Genomic DNA, 13,328 nt, shown 5'->3' on the forward strand with positions numbered 1-13,328 from the left:
CTTCTTTCGCTTAGCGAATTCTTATGTTCTTTCGAGCAGCATTGATGACAATGGGTTACTTCACCCTCACCGGTAACAGTAATAAGCCCAGGAGAGGATGGCCTCTCTGATAGCTCAGGGTATGGGGAACAGTAACAAGGATTTCAATGTGTAAAATGAGATTGAGCAAATGATTTAATACTGGCTACATGTCTCCACAGCACAACCCAATCTAGAATTCGATACTCATTGACAGTAAATCAACAGCCTCACTCAGTTCTGTTGAGTTCTGTTTTGCACAAGATGCTAAAAATACCAACTTTGTCCATACAGAAAGTGCGAAAAGGATACTATTTTTAAAGATCAGAACAAGTTGCCCCGCAGTGAGGTTGCTGTTTTTCTGACTGGGTTTGGGAAGTGGAAAATTCACAATTATACTAATTTAGCACAATGGGTCAAATGGCTTCTGTCTTGACATTCTTACACTGGTGAAGAATATAATGATAATAAAAATAATACTTGCAACTGATCCACTGCCATTCACACTGGAAGGCTGAGTCACAGCAGTGTTTATCAAAAAGTAATTGGGGAAAGTGGCATGAAATTGGCTTTGAGCAGATAGTCCTCTCCTACGCGAAGGAGTGAAATGTGCCACTAATCCTAAAAATGTCAAACACTTAAACAAATGAAACGACTTTTTACAGGTTCAGAAATGGAATATTCCCATAATATTCACCACGTGTTAAAGTGCTTTATGCTCAATGCTTCACCACAAGGTGGCAGTGGTAGCTTATTCACCAAATGTACTGGTTGTAAATACAAGAGAGATTTGAGTGAAGAAGCTCCTTTGGTCCATTTCATCTCATCCTTCCAGAATACCCACCCTCCCAGACGATCGTCACAACAATAAGATTTTTTAAAAAAAAAAAAAAAATGATTCTGGCATCCTGGCCTCAACCATTCTCCACGTCCCCCAGTGGGCGTTTTGACTTCTGGGCTGTTTCTCAGATGAGAACAAGTTCATAAATGTCGGAATGCAATACCCCAGCTGCAAAACCGCTTTAGCAATCTTGATCTTCTTTGCCCCACTCTGTTTCAATGAATCCCACAATTTCAGTCTCAATGCCAGAAGTTGCCCTATTGCAGTGACTGCAAGCTCACTGATGTCATCTTTTCAACCCCAGTGTGATACGAGCAGACAACCGCAACCAGAGAAAGTAGGAAAATCATACCAGGTGTCAAAATGCATAATGTTTCCTGTCAGCTTAGAAATACCCAGAGGTTTACGAGCGTTTTCAAAAAATGTCTAGTTTATACAAGGTGAATAGCAGGAACAGCAGATGGCACTGCAGGGAATGTTTGTACGATCGCAGAGAGATGAGACAGGACAGGACGTACCTCCATCTTGTGAGTTCATCACGTTCAGAGCGTACAGCATTGCATTTGAAAACGTTGTTGCCTCCTCCTTGCTTGCAAAATTCAACCCATACACCTGGCGAGCATCACGCCATTGGTGGAATGTAGGAGTTGCCTGATTGTACTTCAGTCCTTTCACTATGGAATAGTTTATGACTACCTGGAAGTGAAAAGCACATTGAATCATAAGTAACACTGATAATCCTTGCGCTTGATACAGATCACCAGAAAGCATAAAACTATTGCTGGGAACCGTTGCTCTCTCTGCTGCTCTCAAACTCTCTCAAGTTAAGAATGTGTCCTTGCAAAGCACTTTTTAATTAAGGTAACTCACGTGGGTTGCTCACTACCACCAAGCATGTTGCAGTTAATTGGTCATATTTTCTATCTGTGCACTGTTAATTATTCTGAGTTTTAGGATAGAGCAGACACTCCAGGGAGCAGAGCGAAGGGAAACCCTTCAGATTGTAGTTCAAATCTACAACATTGGCTATAACATCTATAACAAATCTGTAAATTAAGCTTATTTCCAGATTAGTTGTGAGTATTCATTATCCCCCTCATTCTTCTATAACTGTTCCCACTACTGTTATATTACCCTCCGATTCCCCCTTCCATCAACGGGGATTGAGGTTAAATAGTGTGGGTTGTTACAGCATAGAGACTGGATGGTTTTATTGTTGTCCACAGAGACAGACAAGATTTTCAGCTCAAGCCGAATAAAGCTTTAGAGTGAAGCGCAGATTAAACAACACTATATACCTCTGAAGTGCAGACTTGATCTTCAATTAAATTTTTTTTTGAAAGTTTAGTCACAAAGCTAACCTTTCGACAGTGCTATGAGTAACAGTGAAGCTAATCTGTATCTGGTATTCATGACTGCAACAGTCCACACTGTTTAAACTAAACCTGAAGATTTCAATATAAGGGACAATTTTTTTTCTGGTGAGATAAGCACTAGATCTGGCTATGATGCTATTGCAACAGCAGCTAACAGCTACTGCTATTTTCTATGGGATTAAAGGGTGTGTGAGCATTACTTAGTAGAGTCCGCACTAATGCACAACATGATTGCAATAAAGTACTTCTGAGAATACTGTGAATTAAGGAACCATTCTCCGGATCTGGTTAATTCTCTTTTTGCAGCTTAATATTCAGCATCAGAAAGGATGGGCCTGGTTTTAAGTGAAAACCTCCAAAAGGTCTTCTGTACTCATAGTATAAACTGAAAATTAATCCGGTGCACGTGCAAATTCAAAACTGGTTACGAAGAATATGCTATGTTTCAGTCTCACTTTATCAGCCTTCAAAGACATTTAATTTTTTTCGCCAGTTAACAGCTCACAAGTCTGTAACACTTCTTTACAAAGCAGCCGACTTGACCTTCCCCCGAACGGAGAGATTACATTGTCTGCACCACAGAACATATGACTTTGGTTGTATCTGCCCCAAGTTTACTATAAGTCTGCAGATCAGCACTCAACTCAGTGAGCAACCGAGATCGGATGGGAATGCAACAAACATTGCAATCACTCAGCAAATTGTCACCAAGTTATGTTGAAGTTTCCATCTTGACACATGGGAACTATTTAACAGATTTATTCATCAGGATGCCAGAAATTGAGATAATGTGACAAATAAGGAAATACTGTAAATATTTGTGTTTTTGGAGGACTGGGAATTAACTCACGTGATCCAGAATTAAACTTTTCTTTAATCTTTATTTAATCAGTAAGCTAACATTTCAGACACATCTTAGGATCTTTCTCGCAGTTCAGTATTAATAAAGTGAAATATCATTTCAATGTTCTATTTCCCTCTTTCGGGTCTCACTCACATTCAGACATTTTGGTTAGTGCACTTGTTTCTTGCATTCATTCCTGTCGCAGTAAATGGCTTTTAATTATCAATAATTTGGTTTATACTGTAATTACTTTTATTTAAAGCTATATTTGCAACAAGTGATTGAATGTGGCCTTTCGGCTTGCAGCACATTTCGCATTACTCATCCATCCACGAATGATTCACGTGATGAATGCAAAAAGCTTTTAAATGTGCTCACAGCCTGATATGCCGCCTATGCCAAACGGCACAACTATTAGGCGTTTTCTAATGAGTATCAATCAGTCCCCCCAAACATTAATTGAGTATCAATCAGTCCTTTGATTTTTGAAACATTTCACAAGTGGCGTTTACTCATGTGTGTTGTCACTCAGTGAATGGGTGCTCTAGCCTAGAATGGTTCCAAATAAGTGCCCACTCACAGTTCATCAGATGACGCTTTCCCAATCTCAGCACTTTGCCACTGGGAGTGAGCAAGAGAAAGGCTGGATAGTTGTAAGCAGAGAAAGCTAGGTGAAAGAACAATATCTGCAATGTAGGACACCACCTGTGCTACAAAGAACAGGGAAGGTCATCTGATAGAATCCATTGATTATTTTAATGTTTCCAATGCTCTGCTTCACAAAGAAATGATTCTAACATTGAGAGAATAACTTTTCCTTAACAAGATCTTCTGGATGCAAGAGTTACATTTTCACAGAACTGCAAACAATTATTCATCTGTCAGACTCTGGGAATATTTGGGTCTCTGGATTTCTATTGGAAGGGGTACTTCAAACAATGAAAGGAATTGGCAGGTTAGGCAGTGGATGATTCTCCCCTTGGTAGAGAGATCCACTACAATGCAAATTTACATTTAATGCCTTTCATATAGAGAAGATGTCCCGAGATGCTTAAAATCAGAGCCAAGGCAATTCGAACTGAGGTCAGGAAGCATTGCTTCACCCAGAAGGTTGTAGAGATGGGGAATGCTCTGTCTCAGAAAGCTGCAAAGGTGGAATTAATAAGGAATGTTTAATCCAGAGATAGGCAAAGACTTGAGGTGTAGATGCCTAAATGTAGATGTTTGGCGAAAGGGCAAGATACTCAGATTAACAGATAAGGCAAGATCTAATAAACTGGTATGACTCATGTAGAATATGAAGACATGTGGAGTATAAACACCGTTATGGACTGGTTGGGCTGAATGACCTGTTATCATGCTGTACAGACTATGTAAATGTATGGTGGAACGGACTCGACGGGCTGAAAATCCTCTTTCAGCTCCTGTTTTCTCTCATTCCTATGTTTGTAAGCGAAGGGGGTGCCTTAAATTGAAAATGATTACAGTACTGTTAAAAACACTATATGTTTTGTCCACAAATATACAATATATACCTCAATTCACTTTACAGCATATTCTGTGAAGCTCTTTGAGACGTCTCTCGAAGACATGAAAAGCGCAATATCAAATTCAAGGATTATTATTATTATTATTACTATATACTTTGTGTGCTCTTAAAAAAAATTTTTGTGATTAAGTTAAAACATTTCAAACACCAGCCAAGGATCTGCCTTGACTTTAGCATATCTGCTCTCTCATGGTAAAAATGTTTTCAGCGTAACGTCAGCTCAGAGTCATGTGTTCGACCCTTCAAGGCTTCCAACAGGATCCCCCACATCAATGCATCATTTTGGATATGTATTTCATACCAGTTGGTGCAGTGTTATTTACAACCTGTGAAATGTTGCTTTGGATGATTTACATCACTTGTCTGCATCTACTGAGGGTTCCAAGTTGTGACATGTGTCTCTGGGACTTTTGACCGTAAATCAAACAAGTTATTTTAACCCTGTAGGACGTGGTGCGAGACACAGTTTGGAATCGTGTACAGTATTGGTCACTCTGTCTTCCATAGGTCAATGAGGGAATGAAGTGAGTAAAGAGGAGAGCAACAAGGATAATTCTGGGATTTCAAATTCTGAGACTTAAAACTCTAAGTTTTGAAACAAAGTTAAACAGAGGGAATGAGTTTTCACTGGATTAAAGAAAACTTTAAGGGCACGTGATGCAATACCAAAGGCAACAAATAGCACAGAAGCAGACAAGTGGTTTAATTATGATTGAAAAAAGATTAGAAACAAATTCAGAGTTAAACTTCAGGCCAGATGAATATGCGCTTGTGCAATGCAGCTGTTTAGAGTTGACTAATGTACAATGTAATGTTAGATGGATGACCTTTGACTGCAAACCTCTAATGGTCTTAGCCTTAAGACTGTTGTCTTAACATTTAAGGTGGTGTGGCGTTTTGGCAAATTCTTAAATTCGGTCTTAATTTGGAAGCAGTTCTTTTTAAGGCTAAGTCTTCAGGCTAAAGCTATAAAGGATTTCAGACCTCTGGAGTTTTTATTTAATTACCTTGATGGATCACAAGAGACTGCACACAGTCTTATACTGTGAGGGATATTCACCTCGCTTTGGGAGATTAGATAGGTTTGAGTTGTCAATGTCTCTAAACACAAGTATGACTGTTGTGTCTCACTTATCCAAAATTCATATCTTGCAATGCTTACAATGTTGAGTCAACACTGACAATTCTTTGCCACTTACTTGCTGGTCTTGTAGCTTCATCCCAACCACTCTGAAGGTGTTGTTGGACGTGTTATGGTAGATATTGACTCTGCTGAATCCTTGCTGTCCAGGTTTGGCAGGGACCCATTTTTTACTGGAATCATCATATACCATAACTGAGGCCCGAGCCTGGCAGATACTCTGTTCACTGTAAGCAAGGAGAATCCCAATCAAACACCAAGGCTCGAATAACAATTTAATCATGACAGTGACTAACGGAGACTAGGAAAATAAGACAATGGTCATACTTTATATTTCTACATGTCCTAAAAACCCAGTATCACTGTTGTGTCCTTCTGTATCCCTTCAACAACAACAACAAAAAGATTGCATTTATAGAGCGCCTTTCACATCGGGAGGACGTCCCAAGGCGCTGGACAATTGGGTCGGGACCCGAGCAGGGGGGAAATGGTCAGGGTGAGGGGAGGGAAGGGAGGGAGCGAGGAGGGGGTAGAGAGTCGAGAGGGGAGCTGAAGGCACGGTTGAAGAGAAAGGTCTTGAGACCGGCCTTGAAGGAGGAAAGGGAGGAAGCAAGGAGAAGTGTTTAGTCACAAGATGGCACTTGGAGGTTAAGGTTAAGCACTTAGAGCTTCAGCCAGGCATGATGTACAAGAGACCTAGTTGTTGGCAAGGGCAGAAAATAACTTGGGGCAGGGGTAAATGTTTTTTATCTTTAGATAAGGAAGTTCTGGGGCAGAATTGTGCTAGTTATCTACAATCACTCATGCTTTAGAGTTCTAAATTTGTGAAAATCAAAATAGTTCCCATCCCTGCCCTACCTCCAGGAAGCCAAAGCCTCCTTTAAGTCATCACATCAAGACATCACATCATCACACATCATGGCATATTTATAACTAGAGAGAGACTTGCATTCGTATAAGGTATTACATGAAAAAGAGACGCCTCTAAGTGCTTTACAGAATGAAATTTAATGATAAGTGAAGTAAATGTTTCTATGCAGGCAAATATAACAAATTTGTACTGGCAACAAGCATCAATGAAATGAGTAGCTAATTAATTTGAATTTTGCAATGAATTTGGATGGGGGGGGAGTGGGTAAATGATAGGACAAGATAACTGATAGGAATACGCCACTTTGAAATAGTGGCATCTAGCAAGAACAAAATATACAGTCTATTCACTTTACAGTATATTATATGAAGTGCTTTCAGATGTTTTCCTGCTTGAAGGATATATAAATGCAACTTATTGTTATTGTCTGAATGATATAAGGCGCTATGTCAAACGGAAGGATTATCATAACAAACCTGATTACAGAAACATACAGGACCAAGAATCGTAAGTCTATCACTGAACAGTATATAATTTTCATCAAGTCACAAAGGAATAGAATTTCAAGGGGAGTGTGGAAGGAATGAACAGCTGGAACTGCCGTTATATCAGATACTGAAGATAATATCACATCAGGGTGGATTAAGCCATTTTTGAGGTATCTCTGGGGGATGGTGGGAAAGAGAACAGGAAGCTATAACTGGAAATGTCACAACACACAGTGCGCTGACTTTTTTGTTTTAAAAAAAAGCTAAATAGAAGCCTCAAGGTCATATTTAAAGGAATTAACATCGGCATCAGAATCAACAATAATACCTCATAAGCGGGGAGGGGGTTTTACAAGGTGAAGTCTAGTGAAAATACGGCAAGATACTGTATTTTGTTCATGCACTCTGGGACATGAGGGGAGCTATATAAATACAAGCTGCTGTTATTTGTTTCTACCAAAAATTGGCATCACAAACGTGGGCAAAACGTCACAGGCCTGAGCAGCCTCTGGTGCTCCAGCACTCTCCTCCCTTGTTTCAAATGTTTATACTCCGGGTTTATACTCAGCAACTCGGGGGATTGAGTCTCACAGGCATTTTCTGATGGATTCCGTTTCTTCCAACATTTTATGCCATACTATACACAAGCCACTGAAGCCCTCTGCATTGCTTGAGAAGACGTTTAACACATTTTCCCATAAATTAAGGATCACCAAACGCAGAGTCCTCTGAAGGCTTGTAGACTGCTGAGACTGACATCTTAATTAAACACTCAGCAGCTACAATTGCAAAGCAATTGGCCGGTTGTGTCGTTTTCACAGATTTAGAAAATAGGCCAGTATAACCTTTCAATCCTTTCAAATGTTAATTTACGACCAGGCAACACATTTATCAAGTGAAACGGCAGCTCACTGAGAAATCTCCAAGGGAAGATAAACTTATGCTGTCAAGAGACTATGAACTTGAAAGTCCAGCACAAAACATCTCGTCTCGAGCCAGCCCACTGGACACAATAATACTATGATGCTTCACATTCGACTTTTCCACCACTTTTTACATTCAGGTTTCTCGGAGCTGCTGAAGGCATCTAGTGCCCACACATTCCTATTCAAACGCTCTCTGGGACACTGCCTGTGTGAAGGACACTATATCAATGCGAGGTTGTTGCTGTTATTTATTGTCAGATTTGTTTTTATGGCTTAAAGAGACAATACAAAGTGTGTATTTTTCCATTATTGTTGTAGGTTAACTTTTTGTTTTAGTATGAACCCTGTTTCCTCCCTCAAACTTGCTAAGGGACCCGAGATGATTATTCACAACTAAGTTTAAGACATTATGAATTTCAAGAACTAAAAGCCTCTTGAAAGTGAATAGATGTAAACCACTCTGTTCACACCTAGTGTAAATGACCTTTCAGACACACAAATGGTTAGTGGATTTACAGTGCTCCACAATAATAACTAACACAGGAAAAGGAAACACAGAACTGCCATACACACACAGGCGATGGGGGAAATTTCAAACTAACTACTGTACTGCTATTTCACTACTTTGGAAATATCCCTTCTTGGGACCTACATATATTATTTCAAGGGTTAAATAAATTAACTGAAATGAAACAATTTACCTGAGTAGCAGGATCTGTGAAGGTCACTTTACCGCACTAGCTTCCTGTGTTTTGAGTACTGTCTTCTGGCTCTTTTCTATAGCATTTAAAAAGTACTGTATTTCCCTTGACCCATCATTATGTTATAGTTATTATTTATTCTGATGAAAATATTACTTTAATCCTACAGTCTAGGCTGTGCATATATGCAATTTTAAATTGTAATTACTTAAACATTTTTTATTGAAAGCCAGAAAAAAAGGGATACCCAGAAGATATGTGCTACAAAAAGTCTTCAAAGGCCATATACTAATTATTTAAGCCATAAACTGTGACCAAAACTAGCTCATCACAAGAAGTAACTTCTAAACAAGTGTTGCTATATACAGTTCTGCAACTGCTATTTGTCCCTGTCGCCACTCAAGACCACTGCTCACTTCCATTTGAGACAACAACAACGTGCATTTATTTATATAGCGCTCTTCATGCAGGGCAGCGTCCAGGAGCGCATAGAGATATGCCTCTGTCTGGCTCCCTTCAAAGTCATCCTGACGTCTGCCACAGTTTGTGGGTTATCAAGGCCTCCTCACTTGCAATAACACTTTTTGTTTTAAAATGAAATGCATATTTGCTACTAGTAATATTAGAAACACTAGCACAATCTATATTCCACAGATATAGACTCCAGTAACAATTAATATTGGGTGAACGAACAGCTTACAATTAATAATAATTAAAATTATCATTTTAAACTAGCAGAGCTAGAGTGGATTAAAGGGCATTAAAGTGATTGTTGTTTATCAGCTATCAGTGTAGCCAAAACGAGGCAATTGTTTTAAATGTGATTATGTATTGGATATGACTGTAAACTTATCAGAAGTTTGGAGCAGCTTCTTTAGCTGCAAAAGGAGAGATAACTGCCTCTTTTGCAGGTGAATGCATGGGAGGCAGCTGTCCAAAGGTAAGGCTGGACGTATACTATACCAATAACCAACTATGCCCACAACAAACATCTGCATCCTGTTTTCACTGCTTATTTGGAGAACAGGTTGACAGCATGACAATATAGCTCAGTTCCTATTGTTCATTCATTTACAGTATCAATCGCTAAAAGATTAGACTCAACACCACTGCCAATAGTCTGGCTCCAATTTCCAATGAGCTTCACTAAGAAATGTCTTGAGATGCATCAACGAGCCAACTGTAAAGCAAGCGTGTAAAGACACAGGAACAAGGCACAATCTTGCAACTGCAGTCACTGTTTGAAGCGGTGAAAGGAGCCGGGGCTTTGTTTCATAAAGGTACAAAACAGTTGATAACCATATGAGATAACACATTGGGAGGTAAGCACAAAGAAACCAAGAAAGGAAGAACTCTTTACAATAATTATTGTCAAGTGTAATGACTATCTTTGTAGGCGAATTTAGCAGTAAAGTTCCACAAACAGCCATGAATATGTCTGAATTAAGCAATTCATCTGGAAAATGATTGGCCAGAAAAATGCTTTGCAAACAGTGGAATGGGATCTTTAATGTCCATCTGTAGAATAGACAGACAATATCATGGTTTAACATCACATCTGAAGGCATCCGAGAAAAGTCGCCTTCAACAATACAACATTGGAGTTTCTGCCGAGATTACGAGCTCGTATTAAGCGAAGTTTGAACACACAGCAAAAGTGTTAAAAACTGAGCCACACTCAGCCGGTCCTGTCAACTCTAAGAGAGGAAAGCTAATGAATCATCCTGTATAAATCGGAACAAAATATAAAATAAGAAAGATCGCGCATACTCTCAATCTGAATCAGATTTACTACGCCTGAAGCTACCAAGCACCAGATATGGAGATCACAGCTGATCTGACGAGAGCTGTGGGTGAATGGGTTTTAGTATTTTCCTCAGCTGGTGCCATATCGTGTGGACTGTCTGAAGTCAATGTTCATCAGATGTATAACTGGAGATCTAAACATGTACCATTTGTCACCCTATTAATCTGTTTAACCTTCCAAGGAAAATTGTACTGCCTGCAACAAGAAACATTTTTAATAACAATAATATTCCTTGCATTTGATAATAGCACCTTAACACCTTAATATGGAGTCCTGTAGCTCAGTGGTTAGAGCACTCGCCTCACAAAACTTAAAATCAGAGGCCAGCCCTTTCGCACTGAGTTGAGGAAGAACTTCTTCACTCAAAGGGTGGTGAATGTATGGAACTCACTACCCCAAAGGGCTGTTGACACTCAGTTCTTGAACATATTCAAGACTGAGATAGATAGATTTCTTATTGCAAAAGGGATTAAGGGATCCGGGGATAAGGCAGGGTCAGGTTATTAGCTGGAGTTAGATTAGAAGATCAGCCATGATTGAATGGCGGGGCAGGCTCGAAGGCCGAATGGCCTACTCCTGCTCCTACATGTTATGTTATGTTAAGCGAGAGACCTGGGTTTGATTCCTGGCAGGGCAAAACCTTGGGCAAGTTTCATTACTCCACAAGCCTGATAATAGTCCCTTAAGAAAAAAAGCAATAACAAAAAAATTGGTCATTCAATCCATGACTGTGAAAAGCACTATAGCAAATGCAAGGATTATTATTATTATTATTGGTGGGACACTGCTGTGCACAATTCGCTGCTGCGTTTCACACACAAATATACAGTCAATTCACTTTACAGTGTACTCTGTGAAGCACTTTGAGACATCTAGAAGACGTGAAAAGCGCTATATCAAATGCAAGGATTTTTTTATTATTAACATTTCATCGAGACATCTCAAAGTGCTTCACAGAATAGACTGTAATAAAGTGGTTTGCTTGACTGTGTATTTTGTGGGCAAAGCAAGGCAGCCAGATTGTGCACAACAATGTCCCACAAACAGCCAAGGAGTGAGTGACTAATTTAAATTAAATTTGGGATATTGTTGACCAGGATATCAGGAGAAACTATCTTCTCTTTTCAAATAGTGCCACCTTTAAAGTCCACCTGAACATACAAATGTGACCTTGGTTTAATGACAGCAACTCAACAATGCAACACCTCCCGGTACTGTATTGGATTATCAGCTTAAACTAAATGAGTCCATATCCCAATGTGGGGCTTGATCCCACAACCTATGATTCAGAGGTGAAAGCGCTACCACTGAGCCAGACGATGACACTAAATAACCAGTTTAATTTTCACTGTCCTATGGAAAAGGCAATAAAACTTAATTTGACATTCTTGTGATGAACTAGTACCTAAAAAGGGCATGGTTGTCCCTAGTAAAATTATGGGATGATCATTTTACCAGGAATTTGTAAACATAGTTCTGTCATGACGTACTGTATTAGTGCTCTCAGACCACTGATCATGTTCATAATTTAGGATTGTTTAAAGTAGCTGAGAAATAAAAATCACATTTATAGTACTTCCCTCTGCAGTAGATTAGCTTCTGCAGATTAGCATGAACCCCGGGGGAGGTTGGGGTGGGTAAAGCCCGTTTACTTGTCTACTTAAGTTTGCAATATATATATATATACACAATATATACACTTTTATATTATATGAAGGTTAGTAAACCTTTACACATTCAAAAATTCCTGTGAGGTCAATTACATTACCATGAAAACAGTAACCTCAATGTTGATGGTACTGAAAGCATTTACTATTTTAAACATACTGTAATGGAACATTCACTTATTTCCACACTGTGCACAGAAATCTAAGCGGTTGTTCATTTAAGTGCAGGCAGCAATCCAGTGCCTGGAGTTCAGCAGACGAACAAAACATGTATAGTGTCTTTGATAGGAGTATTGCTCTAAAATCCACCAATAATCATGGTGCACCTTTGTAACAAACACATTTTCACAGAGGAAATGAACCATTCTTATGGGCTTTTTGAATGTTTTCTCTCTGGAAAAGGCTGTAGTTTCTCCTTACACATATCTTTAATCTGAAATGCTGAGTTGCTTCTCACTTGGNAAAAAAATTAGCCTTGTTGAACCAAACTTTGTAAAGCATCATCAGCAGAGTATCAACGATTTACTAATTGACCTGCAGGAACTGGCTATCATTAAGGAGGTGACTGAGCTTTTGAACTGGTTTTGCACGATTTTGCTATGAAAAACAACTTCCCAATAGTCTAGAAATTACTGTATGGATTAGCTCACAGACCATAACTTATTGTATCTGCAATAAATAAACAGTTCTATTGGAAATCATGGGCAGGACTGCGATCACGTGCATGACAACAGAACTTCAATCTAATGTCCAGAAGGACACATGCCTATGGCAAAATACTTAGCAAAAAGCTCATGGCTTTTGTCTGTATTAATGATGGTTGGGTCAAACCCACTTTATAGCTTGGTTCTAATTTTTTTCTTCGTAACTAGCGATAATCGCTTCTCAGGGGTAAATTGCACATTGACTCGCATTTAGAAGTGTCAGACCACTGACATTTGACTGTCCAGAGGCAGGAGTCAGAGACTGTGTGAAGCTAAAGTTAGAATAACCAACTTTACCTCGACACCTGAAAGGTAGGAGTCTGTTCCAGCCCTAGCAGAAGTGCTTGACTCTGTGCAAGCTATTTCAGATGATGGAATAACATTTTAATTTCATG

General features: G+C 39.3%; 1 protein-coding gene across 7 annotated transcripts in view; it reads right to left on the reverse strand.

Moving 5' to 3' along the window:
- Window positions 1-13,328, reverse strand: part of LOC103175330 (ena/VASP-like protein) — a 77,438-nt gene that overhangs the window by 23,817 nt on the left and 40,293 nt on the right. For all 7 annotated transcript variants that reach the window (XM_007888321.2, XM_007888319.2, XM_007888322.2 and 4 more), the window contains exons 2-3: window positions 5,828-5,996; window positions 1,378-1,555 (exon numbers count right to left, since the gene is read on the reverse strand). In XM_007888321.2, coding sequence (XP_007886512.2) covers window positions 1,378-1,555; window positions 5,828-5,996 — 347 coding nt within the window. The remainder of the gene's footprint in view (window positions 1-1,377; window positions 1,556-5,827; window positions 5,997-13,328) is intronic.

The sequence above is a fragment of the Callorhinchus milii genome, unplaced genomic scaffold, assembly GCF_018977255.1.
Source record: "Callorhinchus milii isolate IMCB2004 unplaced genomic scaffold, IMCB_Cmil_1.0 Scaffold9, whole genome shotgun sequence".
Lineage (NCBI taxonomy): Eukaryota > Metazoa > Chordata > Chondrichthyes > Chimaeriformes > Callorhinchidae > Callorhinchus > Callorhinchus milii.